This window comes from Carlito syrichta, unplaced genomic scaffold (genome assembly GCF_000164805.1).
Source record: "Carlito syrichta isolate Samal-C Ts95f unplaced genomic scaffold, Tarsius_syrichta-2.0.1 Scaffold312189, whole genome shotgun sequence".
Lineage (NCBI taxonomy): Eukaryota > Metazoa > Chordata > Mammalia > Primates > Tarsiidae > Carlito > Carlito syrichta.
Genome location: NW_007256285.1, coordinates 327,636 through 350,590, shown reverse-complemented (window position 1 = coordinate 350,590; position 22,955 = coordinate 327,636). Strand labels below are relative to the sequence as shown.

At 41.8% G+C, this 22,955-nt stretch overlaps 1 protein-coding gene across 1 annotated transcript in view; it reads right to left on the bottom strand.

Annotated features, from left to right (window-relative positions):
- SCIN (scinderin) overlaps positions 1-22,955 on the bottom strand; it is an 86,629-nt gene that overhangs the window by 21,175 nt on the left and 42,499 nt on the right. Inside the window, exons 8-12 of the mRNA XM_021718409.1 lie at positions 13,627-13,719; positions 10,101-10,233; positions 9,347-9,435; positions 8,085-8,300; positions 2,529-2,650 (exon numbers count right to left, since the gene is read on the bottom strand). Of these exons, the coding sequence (XP_021574084.1) occupies positions 2,529-2,650; positions 8,085-8,300; positions 9,347-9,435; positions 10,101-10,233; positions 13,627-13,719 (653 nt within the window). The remainder of the gene's footprint in view (positions 1-2,528; positions 2,651-8,084; positions 8,301-9,346; positions 9,436-10,100; positions 10,234-13,626; positions 13,720-22,955) is intronic.

The window sequence follows — 22,955 nt, the reverse complement described above, 5'->3', positions numbered from 1 at the left end:
GGCATGCGCTACCATGCCCAGCTGATTTTTTTGATTTATTGTAGAGATGAGGTCTTGCTGAGAGATGAGGTCTCAGACCCACAGGCTCAGGCAGTCCACTCACCTCAGCCTCCCAAAGGCGCGGGATTACAGGCTGAGCCACCAAGCCCGGCTTGCCTCAGCCTTTCAAGTAGCTGGAACTACAGGTGCGCACTACTATGCCAGGCTAATTTTTTTTTAACTTATTGTAGAGATGAGGTCTTGCCAAGTTGCTCAGGCTGGTCTTGAACCTGCAGGCTCAGGCAATCCACTCACCTTGGCCTCCCAAAGTGCTAGGATTACAGGCTGTGCGACCAAGCCCAGCAAAACTGGATAATTTATTAAGAAAATAAGTTTATTTTACAGTTATGGAGGCTGAGAAGTCCGAAGTCCAGGGGTCCCGTCTGGTAAGGGCCTTCTTGCTGGCACAATTCAGCACACAAATTGTTGTAGAATCCCTATCCCTTGAAATAACCCAGTGTGGTGTATGCAATTAAATAACTTGGTTGTACATTTGGTCACTTCCTCCTCCATCAGCAGGTTGTATTGATTCTCTTGATCCGATCTTAATATCCTTTTCTTTTCTTTTTTTTTTTTTTTGAGTTGGAGTCTCTCACTCTGTCACCCAGACTGGGAGTGTAGTGGCACATTCACAGCCACCATAGCCTCAACCTGCTGGGCTCCGGGGATCCTTCCGCCTCAGCCTTCCAAGTAGCTGGAGCTATAGGCACATGCCACCGCGCCCAGCTAATTTTTGATTTATTGTAGAGACGAGGTCTCAGCAAGTCGCCCAGGCTGATCTCAAACCTGCGGGCTCAGGCAATCCGCTCGCCTTGGCCTACCAAAGTGCTGGGATTACAGGCTGAGCCACCGAGCCCAGCCAATATCCTTTATCTTGAACTAAAAATACCTGCAAATCAACTGCTTCTCTTTAAACATAAGCACTTGAGGGCATAGGTCATATTTGATTCTTCCTCCACTGTATCACCAACAACGAGCATGACCCTTGGTACATGAAGTGCTCAATAAACACTTTCAAATGATTTGAAGAATAGCCACTGCATGTACAAGTCATAACCTGGTTTAGTCTATTTTAATTATATCCACATAGGTATTTACATGGATTTCAAATCGTTAATTCCTCAAAACATTCTCTTGAATCTCTTAATCTTTTTGTTTGTTTGATCTAAGTGCCACAATGATATATTTTTTACATTTAAAAGAGAATTAAGGGGAAGACCATGCACAAAGATGGAAAAAATAGACACCAGGAACATCAATAAGGGGCGAGATGGGGACTTGGTTGGGCATTTGGTCACCTCCTCCTCTACTGATATTGACTCTAAGTAAACCTAGATTCAATTAACTCAAATCAGCATGCAAAGTCATGTAAGATGTGGATATGATGGCATTGTTTTTCACTATTTTTGTGAACTGAATGGGAGCAAAGAATAAGGAGGCATCAATTTAAATAGGCAATGAAGTCACAAATCATATCTCCCAGAGAGTTGGCCTTACTGCAAATCTGCAGCTTTCCCTGCGGATCCAATCAAGATGTGCCCCTGTGAATTTTTTTTTGGGGGGGGGTTGCAGTCTCACTCCGTCGCCCAGACTGGAGTGCAGTGGCACGCTCCCGGCCACCGCAGCCTCAACCTTTTGGGCTCTGGCGATCCTTCCGCCTCAGTCTTCCAAGTAGCCAGAACTACAGGTGCGCACTACCACGGCCGGCTAATTTTTTGATTTATTGTAGAGATGAGATCTTGCCAAGTTGCCCAGGCAGGTCTCGAACCCACGGGCTCAGGCAATTCATTCACCTCGGCCTCCCAAAGTGCGGGGTTACAGGTTGAGCCACCAAGCCCAGTCTTCTGTGAATTTTAATAAGAGGAAGACATGGTCGGGCTCAGTGGCTCAGCCTGTAATGCCGCGCCTTTGGGAGGCTGAGGTCAGTGGATTGCCTGAGCCTGCAGGTTCGAGACCCGCCTGGGCAGGCAAGACCTCATCTCTACAATAAATCAAAAATCAGCCGGGCATGGTAGCGCGCGCCTGTAGTTCCAGCAACTCGGAAAGCTGAGGCGGAAGGATCGCCAGAGCCCAGCAGGTCGAGGCAGCGGTGGCCGGGAGCGGCCACTGCACTCCAGTCTGCACTCCAGTGAGAATCCAACTAAAAAAAAAAAAAGAGAAGACATGATACCTAACGTTTGCCGCTGGAGTGTTAGCCTGTAAACAAGATGAGATATTCAAGGACATATCACTAAGAGAACACTACTGTTGAGGATGTCAAGACTTCTTTCCTAGGCTAGACAGGATGACTTTATGTAACTCTCCTGCCTGAGGACAACAGCTACAAAACAGAGTCAAAAGCATGTCAAAAGAAAATATCATGTGTATGCTCTATAAATCTCACTAGGGTAATTATAGAATTATTCTAGCCCATACTGCATGGAATTTAATCCTTTGAAACAAAATCTGAACTCTGTGAAAACTGAGATCTTTGCTAGAGGTAGACTTACCATGTGTAGATAATCTGTCCTCTGGGATAAGTATAGAGTATAATGTAGCAGTCACCACCATAGAATTCACCATACGAGTTGGGGTCAATTTGCACCCTACCATTGCTTTCTACGCGCCAAATCTGAAATAAATGCAACACGCATTCCAAATTAAAATGTTCTTGATCAAATAATACTTCTCATACAATTTTAAATAACTGTTGGTTCAAATTTGTCTTTAAAAACTTTTAAGTTATTATTATTTTAATTTTCTGTAGAGACAAAGGTCTTGCTATATTGCCCAGGCTGATCTTGAACTCTTGGACTCAAGTTATCCTCCTACTTTGGCCTCTCAAAGTGATGGGATTACAGGCATGAGCCACCACACCCAGCCTTAAATTATTTTTGTGACTAGTTTACAAATCAAACAAAGGGAAGAAATTTTTATGAATTTGGTGATGTTTGTTGACTTTTTAAGTGCTTATATTTCTTTTGCTTCTTCCATGGGATTTAGCTCAGTTCTGAGTCTATTGATGAATACATGCCCGTTGTTTCATTGATTAGTGAAAATAACATGACATTCTAGCAGAATAACAAAATGTAATATTCAGCTCAGAATTACACATCAAATTTATAGCAACATGTTTTCATCAGTTGTGAAATAATTTTTTTTCTTTTCCCCTGTGTTTTAGGACATAAGACTGTTATTTTCCCAGGTGAGAGTTGGTAGACTCTGACCAAAATAATAAAGACACTGCAATGAACTGAATGTTTGGGCTGGGCTCAGTGGCTCAGTCTGTAATCCCAGTGCTTTGGGAGGCCGAGGTGAGTGGATTGCCTGAGTTTAGGCTGAGGCGGAAGGATCGGTGGAGCCCAGCAGGTCGAGGCTGCGGTGGCCGGGAGTGTGCCACTGCACTCCAGTCTGGGTGACAGAGTGAGACGCCAACTCAAAACTAACTAAATAAATAAATAAATGGAATGTTTGAATCCCTTCAAGATTCATGTTGAAATCCCAACCCCTAAAATGATGGTAGTAGAAGGTGGGGGCCTCGGGGAGGTGATTAAGTCATGGGGGTGGAGACTTCATGAATGGAATACGTGCCCTTATAATCAGAGAGCAATCCAGCTCCTTTCTACCATGTGAAGATACAGTCAAAAGACATCTGTCTACAGCCAGGAGTGGTAGCTCATGCCTGTAATCCCAGCACTTTGTGAGGAGGAGATGATTGTCTGAGTCCAGGGGTTCAAGACCAGCCTGGGCAACTTAGAGAAACCTCGTATCTACAATAAATTAAAAAAAAAAAATTAGCCAAGTGTGGTGCACGCCTGTGGTTCCAGCTACTTGGAAGGCTGAGGCAGAAGGATCACCTGAGCCCAGCAGGTCGAGGCTGTGGTGGCCATGAGCGAACCACTGCACTCCAGCCTGGGCAACAGAGTGAGACTCCAACCCCCAAAAAAGAAAAAAAGATATCTATCTATGAACCAGGAAGTGGATCTAGTAAAACCTTGATCTTGAATTTCCCAACCTCCACAACTGTGAGCAATAGATGTCTGTTGTTTAGGCCCTCAGCCTATAGCATTTTTGTTGTAGCAGCCTGAATAGATTGAGACAGATGCCAATAACATGACTTCTATTTCAAAAGTTGCTATACAGGCATAAGACTGAAATGCCATTATGGGTTCAAGGCAGGCAGAAATACTTTTATCCTACCGCCTCATCTTCATCACGGATTAAAGACATTTCAAGTTGGAGAGATGAGAGTTGTAGATGAAACAAGAGTGAGAAGCTGCCAGGCACTACATGTACAAAAACGTGCACATACACACCCATACACATACCCGCTCCTGGGAGGGGCAGGGCAGGCTCTTTGCTTTTTTTCTTTTTTTGAGTTGGAATCTTACTCTGTTGCCCAGGTTGAAGTGCAATGGCATGCTCATGGCCACCACAGTCTTGACCTACTAGGCTGAGGCAATCCTTCCACCTCAGTCTTCCAAGTAGCTGGGACTACAGGCACGTGCCACCATTCCCAGCTAATTTTTCAATTTATTGCAGAGATGAGGTCTTGCCAAGTTGCCCAGGCTGGTCTTGAACCCCAGGGCTCAGGCAATCCTCTCACCTCGGCCTTCCAAAGTGCTGGGATTAATCATCTCCCAGAGGCCCCACCTCCTAATACTATCACATTACAGGTTAGGATTTCAACATGAATCTTGAAGGGATTCAAACATAAAGCCACCACACCCAGTTTTTCTTTCTTTTTCTTTTTTTTTTTGAGTTGAGCCACCGAGCGCGGCTGAACCACCGAACCCGGCTGCTTTCTTTTTTCTTTTTAATTAATTTTAGAGTTGTGGGAGGACTTGCTATGTAAGTATGAAGGGAGATCCAAACAAAAACGGAATTATTTCTTGGAGTATGAGCCCTTTGTAGTATAGGTTTCTCCAGCAGCTAAGTAAGTGTTCTGGGAACCCATCGGCATCTGTGTACCAGTTTAGCATTGCTGTGAGAGGCTGCGTTGGAGTTCAGGAAAATTTTTTTTTTTGGAGAGTCAACATGTTTGCCCATTTAGTGACGGGTGATTTAAGAGCACATCTGCCCAGACCACACTGTGTTCAGCAATTTTGACCAAAAATGGCACGACCCCAGTGCCCCACCCTTCCCAAGCGATTTTTTTGGTTGTTTCTCCAGATGAAATGTCGTCAAAGGAAATTATTTTGCTGATGTGGAATAAGTGAAACAAAAAATGGCAGAAGCACAAAAAGGCATCAAAACTGACATGTTCAAAAACTGTTTTGAGCAGGGGAAAAAGTGTCTCTTGATAGGTGTATCGCATCAAACAAAGAGTACTTCGAAGGTGACTGAAGTTTAAGCATATAAGATTAAATACACGATATTTTATAAATAACTTCTGGGTTTTTTGGGCCCCCCTCATAAATTTGTATTTTTTTTTTTTTTTTTTTGAGTTGGAGTCTCACTCTGTCGCCCAGACTGGAGTGCAGTGGCCGCTCCCGGCCACCGCAGCCTCGACCTGCTGGGCTCCGGCGATCCTTCCGCCTCAGCCTTCCAAGTAGCTGGAATTACAGGCATGCGCAACCACGCCCGGCTGATTTTTTGATTTATTGTAAAAATGAGGTCTTGCTGCCCAGGCGGGTCTCGAACCCGCGGGCTCAGGCAATCCACTCACCTCAGCCTCCCAAAGGCGCGGGATTACAGGCTGAGCCACCGAGCCCGGCTAATTTGTATTTTTTAATGGCTTCTCACTGCCTTCCTGAAAACATCCATCCTGCAAGGCCTTCCTTGATTTGACCCTTGCCCTCCTCTGCCTTGAGGGCTAACCCTTCCTCTTTGCCATCTGGCTAGCACTTTTACTCCTCCCTCCGCCATCTGGCTAATGCTCCTATTCCTCCTTGGTAACTCAATTAAGTCACAAGCCACACCTCTTCTGAGAAAGCCTCTCTCAGTGCCGAAATGATCTTTCTCTGTCTCTGTGGTTAGGGCTTCCAACCATTCCTCCCCTGGCCTACTAGTGGACACGGTACCAGTGGGTGGTTGTGTGCCCCTCATCTCCTCAGCTTTGAAATCTGGAGACAAGCAAGTGGAGAGGGGACTGTGGTGCTTTCAGAAAAAAACCTTTCCAAGTCAACCTGGTGAGCAGAAGAGAAACAGCAGCACGAATCGGGCTCCTTAAACCCAAGAGCCTAAAGCGAGCCCTGGATGTCAGCAGCCTGAACATGGCAAGAGAGGTTGTCTCAGAGAGGCTGTGGCTCGACATGGAGACTGCAGCCAGGACTGCTGCCTGGGCTGAGCTCCAGAGAGGATGTGTGAGCAGGACCTAGACCCACACCCCTCCAATGACAGCTATGAGGGACATCTGTGACCCTCTCTCTTGGCGTTTCCCACTCCCTAAACTCTGCAAAGCTTAGATTCACACTTCCTATCTTTGAAAAAAAAAGAGAACATTATTTCCTGAATTTCTTGATCATATATTCTGGTACAAACATTGTGGTAAGCCCGAGGAATACAGAGATAAAATAGCTAATTTCGTCTTCAAGGAACTAATGAGGGATCTAAGAGAAACCTGTGAGTCAATGAACAATTCTGTGGACTTACATGATAAATTCTGTGAAAAATATCCTTATAGGTTGAGACAGAGAGAGTCTATTTCAGCACTGTGGGAGGCTTTCTCAGAAGAGGCGTGGCTTTTAACTTAACAGATTTGCCAAGGAGGAATGAGGGTGCTAGTCAGATAATGGAGGGAGGAATAAAAATGTTAGCCAGATGGCAGAGAGGAAGAGTTAGCCTTCAAGGCAGAGGAAGGCAAGGGTCAAATCAACAAAGGCCTTGTAGATCCAGGTAAAGATGGATACACACACACACACACATATGCAGAGTCTCACTGTGTTGCAGGCTGGAGTGCAGCGATCATAGCTCATTATAGCCTCAACTTCCTGGGCTCAAGCAATCCATCCATCTCAGTCTCCCAAGTAGCTGGGACTACAGGCATATACCACCACACCAGACCAGATATCGTTATGTAGTCCAGGCTAGTCTCAAACTCCTGGCCTCAAGCAATCCTCCCACCTTGGCCTCCCAAAGTGCTAGGATTATAGGTATAAGCCACTGTGCCTGGCCCAATTAAAATATATAATAAAACAGAAGGTGACATCATCCAGTTCTCATGAAGTTAGATGAGTCAAGAGTGGATTGAGTGTGAATAGATTTGAATTAGGGAGAATAATTAGGAGAGCTTTAGCCATGTCTAAAATGGAATAATAAACAGACAATTTCAATGCTCTAAAAATATCTGTTTTTAGCACAGGCATGCCCAATTTGCTTTCTTTTTTTTTTATTTTGGAAAAATTTTTTTGGAAAAAATTTGCTTTCTTTTTTTTTTTTTGCACTCCAGACTGGAATGCAATGGCCGCGCTCCCGGCCACTGCAGCCTGGATCTGCTGGGCTCCGGCAATCCTTCCACCTCAGCCTTCCAAGTAGCCAGAATTACAGGCATGCGCTACCACGCCCAGCTGAATTTTTGATTTATTGTAGAGATGAGGTCTAGCGCTCAGGCGGGTCTCAAACCTGCGGGCTCAGGCAATCCACTCACCTCAGCCTCCCAAGGCGCGGGATTACAGGCTGAGCCACCGAGCCCGGCTTCCAATTTGCTTTCATGAACGCCCCCAGTGTGAGGGGAAGAAAAGTCTGATGGTAGTGGGTAGATGTGAAGCAACACACCCTCACTGCACAATCCCAGACACAAGCTTTCCTAGAGAAAAGGTGGTCTTTCACCAGGAAGTGAGATGGCGGGGTTCCATGCCAGGTCTCTGAAATGATAATCGGGTGATCTGGCACAAACCGCCTGACTTCTTGTGATTTCGACCTACTCATCTACAAATGGTGGAGGAAGACCAGACAACAGCCCTCCCAGCTTCAAATTCCATGATTCAGTATACAGTCTTGAACCACTCTTTTTACTAAGTCAAATTCACATTTGAAAATGTTCTCAGTTTCCTCAAGTTATATTTCTACATACACTGGCCATCAATGGACTTGATGAAAGCAAACACACAAGCATAGGTAAATACCTCCATTTTGCCAGACCCGTCATCCACCATATTATGTCGGGCCGCCATCTGCGGAGAACTGTGCAATTTTGAGGCATCAAATGGAATTTGTTTGATCTGAGCCACTTTCTCAGTGACATACACTTTCCCTAAGCCATCACTCTGATCTTTATCTTTCCAGTCCTTAAAGAATTGTTTGAAGATCGGTGTTTCACCTCCTTCTGGAAGAACTTGAATCTGAAATTTAAAATAATAACAACAATAAGCAGAAAAATAAGAGATCGAGGGAAAATATAAAATCTATTAGCAGAGAAAGAATCAAGGAAACAAAAAGATTATTGTGGTTTCTGCAATTACAGATATAAAACTTCGGAGCTATGAAGCTAAAATGATACAACCCAGCTTTTTCTCACAACTAAAGTAATTGCCACTGAATCTGAGCACTTGAGGTAAGAATGAAGTCCTTACATAGGTTACCACTGCTGTCAAAGAAGTCGGTCTTTCTACATTAGGTTCACAAGAGATCTGTGACGTGGAAGAAATTCACATCTCTCATTTTTGTCACATAAAAATGAAGAGAAGTTGGGCGCTGTGGCTCATGCCTGTAATCCCAACACTTTGGGAGGCAGAGACAAGAGGAATGCCTGAGCCCAGGGGTTCGAGATCAGCCTGGGCAACTTGGCGAGACCTCGTCTCTACAACAAATCAAAAAAAATTAGCCAGGCATGGTGGCACACGCTTGTAGTTCCAGCTACACGGAAGGATCATCTGAGTCCAACAAATCGAGGCTGCGGTGGCTGTGAGCATGCCATTGCCCTCCAGCCCGGGCGACAGAGGAAGACAATGACTCAAAAAAAAAAAAAAAAAGAAAAAGGAAGAGAAAAATGAGGCTGAGAGATTCAGAAAGGAAAAGAGCAGTTAGCCAGTCTAAGTTGGTCTTGTTGAAGACAAATAATGCCTAGGTATTAGCCCAAGTCTGCACAACTTGCTCTAAGGAATAAAAGTTCTTATTTGCTTCAACTGTGGTTTCTTATCTTGACTGAAAAGCTGTGAAGGAAGTGAATGGGCAGCCCTACAGAGGATCTGATCTCCAGTTTCTACAAAATTTCATCCCCCACACAGATAAAGGATAAGTGACATATGACCCAAGACTGTACACCACGCTAGTGGAGAATGACTTCACATGCATACATTACTTTGAACCAAATTCTTTCTTAAGTTTTGTGATGTCATGAGCTCCCAGGTTTTACCTTTTTTTCTGGTAAGTTCATGTTCACATATACCTGGCTATTGGTGGAATAATTCATCTGCTCCAGAAATTCCTCCGCTGTCTTCATTGCAGCCTTCCTCTCCTGGGGATTAGCATTTTTACCTAAAATACAAAGTAAGTGAAAGTGACAGAACTGCAGAAAGGGAATATATTATATGAATAAGAAGTATTTGTGCCCAAATAAACATAATCATAGTTCAATGTAAAAAACAGCAAAGAAAGCACAGCAAAAAACTTCTTAGTTCATTAAGTATATTTAACAATACAGTAATGAATGTCATTTATAAAAAGACTCTTTTTATATTGCCCAACTGCCTTTTTAAAAATTTTTTTGAGTTGGAGTCTTACTCTGTTGCCCATGCTGGACACTCACGGCCACTGCAGCCTCCACCTGCTGAGCTCAGGCGATCCTTCTGCCTCAGCCTTCCAAGTAGCTGGACCCACAGGTGAGCACCACCACGCCCAGCTAATTTTTTGATTTATTGGAGAGACAAAGTCTCACCAAGTTGCCCACGCTGGTCTCGAACCCCTGGGCTCAGGCATTCCTCTCACCTAGGCCTCCCAAAGTGTTGATTACAGGCATGAGCCACTGTGCCCAGCCCCACATGCTTTTTAAAAACTCCCTGGTCCCTGGAAAGTTATGCTATTGGAAGGCAAATGGCTATATTTTATGTGAGACAATTACAGATTGAGTCTTAAAAGAAAGGCTTTAAAAAAATTAGAATAATAAATAAGATGTTATACATTTGAAATGTAGCATTTTTTACCCTTCCACACGAATATTTGTTTTGCAGCCCCATGGTCCAAAATGAAACATTCTTCAGAAAGCAGCATTGCCATAGAGAAGGGGTTTTCTTCTGCCACCACAGTCACACTCATGGAGCCACTGGCATCTGAAACCTAATGGAAAAGCCATGAGCCCCAAAATGGTTTAGGTTTGGGATGATAAAGATGTTTTAAAATTAGATTATGGTGATGACTGCACAACTCTGTAAATGCAATGTGAATGTCTTCTGTCATGTTTGAAAATGACTAAAGAACATTAAAAAAAATTTTTTTAGGTCAGGTGCAGTGGCTCACACCTATAATCCCAGCACTTTGGGAAGCGGAGGCGAGAGAACTGCCTGAGCCCATGGGTTCTAGACCAGTCCGGGCAACTCGGCAAGACCTCATCTCTATAGTAAACCAAAAAATTAGCTGAGTGTAGTAGTGCACACCTGTAGTTCCTGCTACTTGGGAGACTGAGGCAGGACAGAAGGATCACCTGATCCTAGCAGGTCAAGGCTGTGGTGGCCGTGAGCGTGCCACTGCACTCCAGCTTGGGTGACAGAGTGAGACTCCAACTTAAAAAAAAAATGTAAGTGGTCTTACAAAAAAAAATGATGCCAATGTACAGGTTTGAATTTACTTTCTCTCTCTCTGTCTCTCTCTCTTTCTTTCGTCAGGATCTCACTCTGTTGCCCAGGCTGGAGTGCAGTGGCACAATCATGGTCACAGCAGCCTTGACCTCCTGGGCTCAGGGGATCCTTCCATACCAATCTCCCAAGTGGCTGGGATTACAGGTGCACACAAATACGCTTAGCTAACATTTTGATTTTTTTTGTAGGAACAAGGTGTTGCTACATTGTCTAGGCTGGACTTGAACTCCTGGGCTCAAGCAATTCTCCCACCTTGGCCTCCCAAAGTGCTGGGATTATAGGCATGAGCCACAGCAGAATTCACTGGTTTTTAAAGGCCAGCTTGTAGGCAACAGTGTGATTACCTGGACAATTAAATATGCAGATTCCAGAGCCCTCTCTAGTTCAGTGATGGGGTTTTGTAGCACCAGGATGGAGTCTGAATTCTGTATTTTTAAAAGATGTCTCAGGCAATGCTGCTTCCCAGCCTTGCTTGGCAATCCCTAATTATTTTCAAAGATTTTATACTGTAGACGCATGCAATACATTAGAGTTCCACTAGAGGAAGCCATGATTCCAGACAAAAATTTTCCCATTTAAAAATATATCTTTAGTCCATAACGCTGTCCAAGAGGGAGAACAGTTTTGATTAATGATGTGAAGTATTTAAGTTGCTGAAATAAATATTAGAAATAGTGATTTCTTTTATTTACTTTTTTAATTTTAATTTTAATTTTTAATTTTTTTTGAGTTGGAATCTTGCTGTCGCCCAGACTGGAGTGCAGTGGCCGCTCCTGGCCACCACAGCCTCGACCTGCTGGGCTCCGGCGATCCTTTCCACCTCAGTCTTCCGAGTAGCCGGAACTACAGGCGCGCGCTACCACGCCTGGCTGATTTTTGATTATTGTAGAGATGGGGTCTCGCCAAGTTGCCCAGGCGGGTCTCGAACCCGCGGGCTCAGGTAATCCACTCACCTCAGCCTCTCAAAGGCACGGGATTACAGGCTGAGCCACCGAGCCCGGCTGATTTTTTTCTTTTTAAAAGCTATAGATATGTGGGGTACAAGTCAGGATTAGTTACACAAGCCGGCTGCGTGCAGGTGAAGTTTGGACCTCTAACTGGCCCTCACATTCTCTGGTTTAGGACCAGGTACCCTTTGTGATCCTACTTGTCCCCTCCCTCTGTCCCTCCATGGAAGTGTCCATCAACTGCCGATCCCACCCTTATGCTGATGTGATTAATGTTCAGGTCCCACTTAAGAGTGAGAACATTCGGTATTCAGTTCTTTGTTTCTGTGACAGATCACTAAGTATGATGGTCTCCAAAAAGTGTTTAAAATGTGGCACGAAGTATCCAGATAACAATTGTAACCCTATTTCCCCTTGCCATCTAGGAAGAAAAGAATATGCTTCTCTGTTTTGAGAAGGAAGTTATGCTGCAAAAGTTGGTAACTCCATCTCCTTTAAAATCAAGTGTTCTGAACCAGTAAGTGCCTGAAAGAACAGCAAATATAATTCCTTCCTGTTACAGATGAGAAAACTGCTACATTCTGCAGGGGATTATGAGCTGCTCAAAAATGCACATTCAGAAAGTTACCAGGGGAGGGAACGTTTGAAGAATCCCTTCCAACAGTCTCTAACTGCCATGTCTTACAGCTTTTGTCACTTTACTAATAATAAAAGCATAAAACTACATGGTTGAACGGAACCCAAGGAATCGTCTAATATAATTTCTTTTTCTTTTCTTTTTTAGGTAAGAAAACTGAGATCCAGAATGATTATGTTTTATCCAGGGTCACACAGCCAGTCTTTTGTCATAGAGCAGACATGGAACCAATGACCAGGATGGGACTGTTTTTACAAGTTTCCTTCCAAAAGTGGTTTGGTTTTACAGCTTTGCCTTCCTGTTACAAAGAAAGTCTTCAAAGTCTTCATAATGGCTAAAGAGGCTATTTTAAACAAAGTGAAGATTTTATAATCTCAATAATTTATAAGAAAAAGCTTACAAAAGATTTTTACTCTATTAAAAAAAAAAAGCATTTCATTGAATGCCATGTGTCAAAACATATTGTTGCAAACTAGTACAGCAACAAAACGAGGGGGACCCAAAAAAACTGGAATTACTTTTTGGAGGGTGGGCACCTTGTGGTATAGGCTTCCCCTGATAGATAAGTGTTCTGGGAACCCATTGGCATCCGGGTACCAGCTAGGGTTGGTGTGAGAGGCTATGTTCAGTTTCAGTGAATTTTTTTTTTTTTTTTTTGGAGATTCTTTCAACGTGTTTGCCCATTTCACAATGGGTGATTTACGAGCGCACCTGCTCACGTAACACTGAGTGTTCAGCAGTTTTTGACCAAAACCAGCATGACCTCTGAGGCTCAAGCTCCCTATTCACCAATCTAGCCTTGAGCTACATTTTATCTCCCACTGGATGAATAAAGTCCTCAAAGGGAAATGTTTTGCCGATGTGGAAGAGGTGAAACAAAAATGGCAGAAGCTCTAAAAGGCATCAAAATTGATAGCTCAAAAACTGTTTTGAGCAGTGGAAAAAGCCTCTCAATAGGTGTATTGCATCAAAAGGAGAGTACTTTGAAAGTGACTGAAGTTTAAACATGTGAGAATAAGTACACAATTTTTTATAAATAAAGTCTGTGTTTTGGGGGTCCTCCATGTATAATTTTATGTAAGTCATAGCAATAAGTTCACATATTTGTTATTTTTAATAAAAAGAATAATGGTAACAAATATGCAAGAGCAAAGAATTGAATCTATCTACACATTTCTCTTTGAGGCAATGGTGAGAGTTATCAACCAGGGCAGAGAGTATCTGCTGATACAGGACTCCCTAACTACAACCAATCCAGTGGAACAGGCGCACTCAAGAACAATGAACTCACCATATACAGTTTAGCCATTTTCCTGTTACTTATATCTGCTATGATGTCATCATCATCATCTCCCTCCCGAAGCTCTGGCTTTTTCCCTAAAACCTAGGAAAAAGTAAGCAACAGATGAAAAGATAAAAATCTGTCAATAAAGGATGCAAAGTTACAAAAACAGTGAATCATCTTACATTTATAAGGACATCAATGATAAAAGATTTGCAAATAAAATTACCAGGCTCAAACATTTTGTATCAATTTATACAACATAGGACTTTGTCCGCAGACCAAATCAATCAATAGCATTAAGTTAACAAACGCTGAGTTTCCTGGTGATATAAGTTTCCAAGAGAGCAAAATTCCAAATTTGAAAGCCTGGGTGTCTATATTATTGAAAACTAGCAGGAGTTAGTTAAAATTAGAGTTCTGCCAGGCTCGGTGGCTCAGCCTGTAATCCCACACTTTGGGAGGCTGAGGTGAGTGGATTGCCTGAGCCCGCAGGTTCGACACCTGCCTGGGCAACTTGGTGAGACCTCATCTCTACAATAAATCAAAAAATTAGCCAGGCATGGTAGCGCGCGCCTGTGGTTCCAGCTACTTGGAAGGCTGAGGCGGAAGGATCGTTGGAGCCCAGCTGGGTCGAGGCTGTGGTGGCCGGGAGCGTGCCACTGCACTCCAGTCTGGGCGACACAGTGAAACTCCAACTCAAAATAAATAAATAAATAAATAAAACAAATAAAATTAGAGTTCTAAGTTCAGTTTTGCAACAGAATTTCTTCTGTGGAACCTCTTTCTAGAAATAATCTATAGGCTTTATTGATTTATTATTACAAAGACAGATCAAAATTTCTATTTGAAGGTAAAATGTTATTATCATCATTATAGAATAAAGTGAAACTTCTTGATGACCCAGTCATGCTTTATTTCCTGTGGTATCCTTGGCACTTAGCACAGTGCATAGAACATAGTAGATGCAACATATATACTCATTGAGTATTTGTCAAATAAATGAATAAGTGTATTTATTTTTGCATATGTGATACAACCCAAAAGTCTAAGTAAAGTAAATGTTTGGTAGAGAACACATTTGAATCTGCTTTAAATTTCTTTGTATTAAAATCATTAAAATCTGTTCATATTTACTTTAATTAATTTATTAAGTTAATTGACACAAACACCGTAGAATGTTGGACAGGAATGAAATATAAACTTATTCTAGTAATGTGATTTTTGTAACAATATAGATATAAATTTAAGGTGAGAAAATTCAAAGAATGGGTTCATTTAGATATAACAAATATTTAATATGCAATGGATTCTCTGCATGTATTTTATATTCAATATTTCTTAAAATATATATTGTTGCATATCAGACAACAAAAAACATACATAGGTCTAATTCTTACAAGAGTATAGGCATATTCTGGAGTTTAGAAAGAGAACTTCACTCCTCTGGGAACATTCTCATCTTTTTTATTACAATATGATCAATAAGACATTGCTAATTACTATATATGCTAAATAGTTTTTCCTTTTTACTCAAAGTAGGATCAAGTCAAAACTGAAACACTTGCAACCAAAAGATTTATTTATTTGTAGCATTTGTATACTTTGGTAGAAGTATGGATAGCTTATAAGAGCCATCAAAGGTCTCCTCATATATCCTTTTCTAATTCTACTCCAACCAAGACAACAGTTTGGAACAAACAGCCTGGGTTAAGGGCATATCTAATCCTAGAAAATCTCCCAGCGGGCCAACCCAGTCTGGGATTTGGGGCTCACTCTAACTTTTAATTTTCAGACAACAATCCTCATATGAACCAGGTATCTTAATTAGCCTCTCAAAGGACTGCAGCATAGCTGAGAATTGGACCCAAGGGAATTATCAAAAACAAGTTTAACTCCAGGGGTAAGAGGTGCTGTATATTGTCAGGTCTGTCTAAGGATCGCTTTAAAGCTAGGTTCAACTAAGTTTTTATACACCTCACCGGGGTATATGAAAGAGTTTCCACTACCTTGCCCAACACTTAAGGATTTTACAGCCTGCTTAGAAAGAGCAAAATAATTAAATACGTTCACTTTATCCATACATTTTGATCTTTGAAATAAACTGTAAATAAACTGTAAATTTAGGATCATGCCTAAATTTAAAACATTTTCATTTAGGTTGCCCACATGATTAACATTTAGCTCATATAATCCTTTATGTGTGAAATACTTATTTTTGACAATTTAAAGGGGTAAGGAAACAGAGAAGCCTTATTGAAAGGTGTTCCATACAAATGTCATCTATTGTCTAGCCAAGATCTGCCATGCAAGCTTGGAGCGCCTCTTTCTTTCAATTATTTCCTTAAGTTTCCATTTAAAAGTATCACCATCATCTAACATGCCCCAAGGTGAACTGTCTACAAAACTAGCCATTCTGAAATTTCCGTTTGTGTCAGTGTCTTTATCCTTCTCTTTACATGAACTTAAAGACATGTAGTCCATTTTGAACACTTGCTGTCTTCCACTTTGTATCTCCTACTCACTTAGTCACTGAATTCTATGATAATGGTCAGAGTCACGGATCCTATCTAGCTATTCCTTTATCAGATCCTGGTGAAGGCCTCATTGCTCTTGTCACGGATGGCGGTTTCTCTCGTCAATTCCATTGCCTTCAGTCTCACCTCATCTTGTCATCCTAAAAGTGATCTGAACACCAGCTCAAAGGTACCTTATTTCACATTGTTTAATATCTTAAGAATGTGATTCTAGGTCAAGGAAATCTTGCCACTTGCAACAATATGGACAACCCTCCAGGGTATTATGCTACATGAAACAAGCCAGACACAGAAACACAAATACCGCATGATCTCACTGATATGTGGAATTCAAAATAGTCCAACTCAGAAACAGAGCATGGTAGAAAAGTGGTTACCAAGGGCTAAAATAGGGAAAATGAGAAAACTTGGGTGAAAGAGTGTAAGCTTTCAGCTATAAGATGAAGTTCTGGAGACAATGTACAGCATGTTGGCTGTGGTTATTAATCAAATATACTAAAAATTTATAGGGTAAATTTTTTTTTTGAGTTGGAGTCTCACTCTGTTGCCCAGACTGGAGTGCAGTGGCCACTCCCGGCCACCGCAGCCTCGATCTTCTGGGCTCCAGCGATCCTTCCGCCTCAGCCCTCCAAGTAGCCGGAATTACAGGCATGCGCTACCACGCCCGGCTGATTTTTTTATTATTGTAGAGATGAGGTCTCGATGCCCAGGCGGGTCTCAAACCCGCGGGCTCAGGCAATCCACTCACTTCAGCCTCCCAAAGGCGCGGGAATTCAGGCTGAGCCACTGAACCCGGCTGGGTAAATCTTAAGTATTCTCACCACACACACAGACACACACGCACAATGGGAGGTAATAGATGTTAATTAGCTTGATTGTGATAATCATTTCACAATTTATACATATTTCAAAAACATGTATTTAAGATAAAAAAGTATATGTATTTAGATAAAACAAATATTTAATAGGCAATGGATTCTTTGCATGTATTTTATATTCAGTATTGAATAAGATGTATATGGCTGAATATCAGACAATAAAAATGCACATAAATCTAACTATTGCATGAGTATAGGCACGGAAAGATTTTTGATATGCGTATATGTACAATTTTATTTTTCTATTTTGACTCAGAGGGTACCTGTGTGATGGTGAGGCTTGGACATCTATGGAGCCAGTAACGCAGGTGGTGGGTGTGGCCCCCAGTGGGTAGCTTTTAGCCCTCATCCACATCTCTTTAAGAGAGCCTGTGTCTGTTGTTCCCATCTTTGTGCCCGTGTGCACACAGTGTTTAGCTACTGCTCGTTAGGGATAACTACATGTACACATTTTATTTGTCAGTTATACCTTAATGAAGCTGAAAAAAACTTTTAAATTAAAAAATATATATAAAGGATTTAAATCTTATATCTGCAATAGTGGTTTTTAAACTTCTGTGTGCTTAAGCAACATCTGGTAACTTGATAAAACACAAATTCCCAAATGCCCACTACTGAGTAAATAAATAAGTTTGAGGTGAAGCCCAGGAATCTACAATCTAGATTACTCTGAATTGAGTGCTTACCATACAGAGTGCTTACTAGTAATCTAGTAATCCCAGCAATCTAGTAATTGAGTAATCTAGATTACTCTGAAGTGAGCACTTACCACACAGAGCCAAAACTCCTCTGTCTGGCTCCCAGGTCCCCTCCAGAGACCGGGTGTCTTATTTCTCAGCAGGCTGCACCTCGTGCACTTCTCTAATCAGGTGACATCCTCAGTGTCTCTATGGAAGCCACACTCATTCCTTCCCCTGGGCTTTGCATAGCGTTGAATGTCACTTCTTCCTAGGTTGACTGGGTGTGGCAGAAGCCAAACTGGGCAATTATTTTTCGGTTGGCTCAGCTAATCATAATGAATACAGTAACAGCCAGTGCTTGCTGACTGACTGCCATTTCATGATACCCATGCAAGGATAAAGTGGTATCTTTGATCAGTAACATATATGGAAATATTTAGCAACCTAAGACACTATCCTCAGGCATTAAAAGGGTTGGGCATATGTGGAAATATAATTTTGTTTACTGCCTAAATAGACATTCTTTTCAATTGATCACACTTTGCCGTCAACCAGAGTATAACTCACAGAAAATCAGAAGAAATTTATATTAAATAATTAGAGCAAGTAAACAACTCTAACTTCAGATTCGCAGTCCCTTATTCTCAGAATTTCTAGAATATCCATGGTACTGACTCCCCCCCCATATGACCCAGGGTAACTTTTCCTGTTATTATTTATTGATTTATTGATTTATTTAGAGTTGAGGTCTCACTCTGTCGCCCAGGGTGACCTTTCTTTTTATTATTTATTTATTTAGAGTTGAGGTTTCACTCTGCCACCCAGCCCTAGTTACTGGCTTTTTTTTCTCTCCCTACATGACCCAGGTGACTTTTTATGTATGTATGTATGTATTTTGAGTCAAAGTCGCACTCTGTCGCCCAGCTACCACAGCCTTGACTTGCTGGGCTCAGGCATTCCTCCCACCTCAGCCTTCCAAGTAGCTGGAACCACCATGCCTGGCTAAGTTTTTTGATTTGTTGTAGAGATGAGGTCTTGTCAAGATGCCCAGGTTGGTCTCGAACCCATGAGCTCAGGCAATCCTCTTGCCTCTGCTTCCCAAAGGGCTGGGATTACAGGCGTGAGCCACAGCACCAGCTGACCTTTCCTTATAAAACTTAAGCAGGCCTGTGTGGAAGTTAGTTTTCTTAGAAAGAAGGACCAGGCAGTTAAGAAACAGTAGCTGTACCCTCTGAATCCTCAGTTTTCACAGCATGCACATCTGTTTTTATTTATCTTTCACTTTTTTAGTCAACTCCATTTTTTTAACTTAATTTTATTTTTTGTAGAGATGGAGGTATCACTATGTTGCCCAGGCTGGTCTCAAACTTCTGGACTCAAGTGATTCTCCTGCCTTGGCCTCCCAAAGCACTGGGATTACAGACATGAGCCACTATGCCTGGTCTCCACCTTGTTTGGATATAAAATTCCAACATTCACACTGGCTCATTCTCAAAATGTGTTATCCCTCTTTCTACAGAAAAGTCAAGATGGTTGGCCACTGTAGAGTAAGCATTTGAAGTGCACCACAGGAAAAGGACAACACTATGTAATTTGAAGGAAGGTCAGTACATAACTCAAACCTCCAGATCACTCTGGGTGAAAATGCTCTCAGTTGGTGCCCAGTCCTAAAGGCATTTAACATTGAGGGTCCTGTGTGTTCCCCATGAGAACTCTGAGACAGGCAGGGCTGGACATGATTGTTTCAACTTTAGAGATTAAGAAAACGAGGCTACCAGGCATGGTGGCTCATACCTGTAATCCTAACACTTTGGGAGGCCAAGGTGAGATTACGGCCTGAGCCCAGCGGTTCGAGACCAGCCTGGGCAACTTGGCGAGATCTCACCTTGACAATAAACCAAAAAATTAGCTGGGTGTGTTGGTCCATGATTGTGGTCCCAGCTACTTGTAAGGCTGAGGCAGAAGGATCACCTGAGACCAGAAGGTCAAGGCCACAGTAGCTGTGAGCATGCCACTGCACTCCAGCCTAGGTAACAGAATGAGACTTCAACTCCAGAAAGAAAAAAAAAAATTAGGGGTTTTGCCTTAAATCCAAGTCACATAACTATGAAAGCAAAGAGATAAACTCCAGGCCTTCTCACTCCTACCCTAGTGGGTCTGTACACAGAAACCGAGGCACCCAGTCTCCTCACCTTAATTATGTTAGCGTGGAAGGTTTGCCTGTATTTTCACTATAAACAGAGGAAGCTCTCAGGTTCCAAGAGTGAATATTGTATTTACTCCATAATTTTGTATCTTATTTCCTCTTCCTAACTGAAAAACAGTTAGTAGATGAGAAGCATATGGAGCATAAAAATACATTGTAAAAGTGAAGCAGGTCCTTGTTATGGTATATTTACTTGCCACAAGGCATTTTATGCCTTAGGTAAGACAAATATTTAATAACAGGGAAGACTCACAAAGATTAAAAAAAAAAAAGGCAGAGAGTTCTGAGGAAAGGTTTGGTCTTGTGCAGCCAGCTCCACCCCATCTGGACAGAAAATTCCAACATTTACTCTGCTGCTCTCTTACCAGTGATGGCCTCTAAAATACCTTTATTCCTTTATTGATGAAACAAATAAGGGTAACTGAGTATGTTAAGTAGTGGGTAAAGGTATTTTAGAGGAGGGGACACCTGTGACAGCCATGTTTGGATAAAAGGACAAAGTTAATTGGGCATCTGCAAGAGGTTTAGCTACTTAACTAACCAGGACATTGCTCTTCTGTAGAACTTTCTGGAATGATGAAATATTCTATTTCTATGCCATCCAACACAGTTCTCACTAGCCATTTGTAGTCTACTGAATTTTACTTTTTGTTTCATTTTTTTTTTTTAAGTTGGAGTCTCACTCTGTCCCCCAGACTGGAGTGCAGTGGCCGCTCCCAGTCACCGCAGCCTCGACCTGCTGGGCTCTGGCGATCCTTCTGCCTCAGCCTTCCAAGCAGCCGGAATTACAGGCATGCGCTACCACGCCCTGCTGATTTTTTGATTTATTGTAGAGATGAGGTTTCGTCAAGTTGCCCAGGCAGGTCTCGAACCCGCGGGCTCAGGCAATCCACTCACCTCAGCCTCCCAAAGGCGCGGGATTACAGGCTGAGCCACCGAGCCCGGCTGTTTCATTTTAATTCATGTAAATTTAAACATATGTCTTGAGGGTCCCATATGGACAGCATAGCCCTGGAGGACTTGGGGAATGCAGTGGTCTTAGAGAATTTATCATGATGCAGGACTGATCTTTGGTATTACTGTAACACATGTATCAGAGGTTAGGTTTAAAGGGTCAGACTCACAGAAAAGTTAGTTCATAAGCTATTATAACATGGGAGACTGATTGACAAGATACTATTGCATGGAAAGATACAGAAGCCAGAATGTCAACTTATTAAACTTGAGCAGTTATCTTAACTGGCTGCATCCGGGCAGAATAGGAAAAGAGATGCGAATTTTGAATCTAGTCTCTAGAGATTCTGATTTATTTATTCTGATTGATGCCCAAACACTGTATATTTCAAAAGTTCTTTTTTCTTTCCTTTTTTTTTTTTTTTTAACGCGTCTCCCACAGGCTGGAGTGCAGCCTAGCACAATTCCTGCTCACCACACCTTCGACCTCCTGGGTTCAGGAGATCCTTCCGCCTCAGCCTCCCGAGTAGCTGGGACACCACCATGTCCAGCCAATTTTGTTTTTATATTTTGTAGAGATGAGATCTTGCTAGGTTGCTCAGGCTGATCATGAATTCCTGGGCTCAAGCAATTGTCTCGCTCAAGTAATCCCTGCCAAGTGCTGGGATTTTGGGCATGAGCCACCGCGCCCTGTCCAACACATTTTTAATTAATGTATCTATCTTGCTCACATGCAGTCTATCAGACATCATTACAATTATTTTTGATAGTGGCTTGCTTTTTAGTTTATTCACTGTGGTAGAGCATTAATTTTTACTTTTTCGCTTATGCATAGTATAGGACTTCCTTCACCAGTATATTTGTGTGAATGTCCTTTGTTTGCATATAGATACAAATACACTTTCTTTTCAGCAGTACATTAGCAACGTTTTCATGATTAGTCGAATATTATGGGATATCCAACTCTGAGAATTCCCTATTGGTTTCCACTGAGTAGTAAATATATTTGCATGAACATACCATGCTTTCCTTACAAAGTCACTCTGAAATCCTTTTAACAACTATATTAAATATGTATTCTTCTAAATATTGTAAGAGTAAAACTGCAAGATAAAATTGCAGGAAACCCTTGCAAAGATGACAGCAATTCCAATAACAATAACACTGGTTCCCACCAGTGCTATCTATGTTACTCAGTTCCAGCACACTGTGAGCCATGCTGCTGAACATTGACTTAGAAGCACAATCCACATGACCTCTGTTGCAGGAGTTCTGCCCAATGGTGAGTCTATTTCCTTGTGATATTAAAGATGAATTATAAAATAAACACCAAGAGAATGAACTGCTGAGTCTTGCAGACTCAATCTTTTAACATCTGGGTTTGGCTAATTATTAGCACATGATATAAGAGGAAACTGATATAAAATTAATATTACCGCCTATATTATAAAATTATAAAAACTAATCTATACAATGAATGCAAGGAATTATGAATCACTGAATCAGAAATCTGGTCCTTTTATGTCTGAGTGTAGCTAATTCTTAGCATAAGAGATAAGGCAAAATTGACCTAAAATTACCAGAAAAAAAGTACAGATTCACTGTTAGTTTTTAAATATATATTATCACTATTATTATTATAAGGAGCACTTAAACAAAAGAGAGACTAGAAACCTGCCAATATAGTTTAACATTTCTATTAGCTTATCAGTTTAGATATACACTTTGTGGGACAAAGATCCAACCCTCTCTCCTGCACTGCCCATGAAGTCCATCTGTCCCGGAATTGCATTATCCTATTTACAAGTTCTATTGATATTCCTTCACTTCAGTTGCAAGCTAGAGGGAAAATTATCTCACTCAGAAATGAATGCCAGTAGTAATCATTTGGACTGATTATATAAAGTGGCACTTATCTGTAAGGTCACATGTTGAACTTTGGTGTAACAGAGGAGAAGATTATTTAGAATAGTATCACTTGACAGCAGCATATGGTTGACTACTATATACATTTTTTTTTTTTTTTGAGTTGGAGTCTCACTCTGTCACCCAGACTGGAGTGCAGTGGCTGCTCCCGGTCACC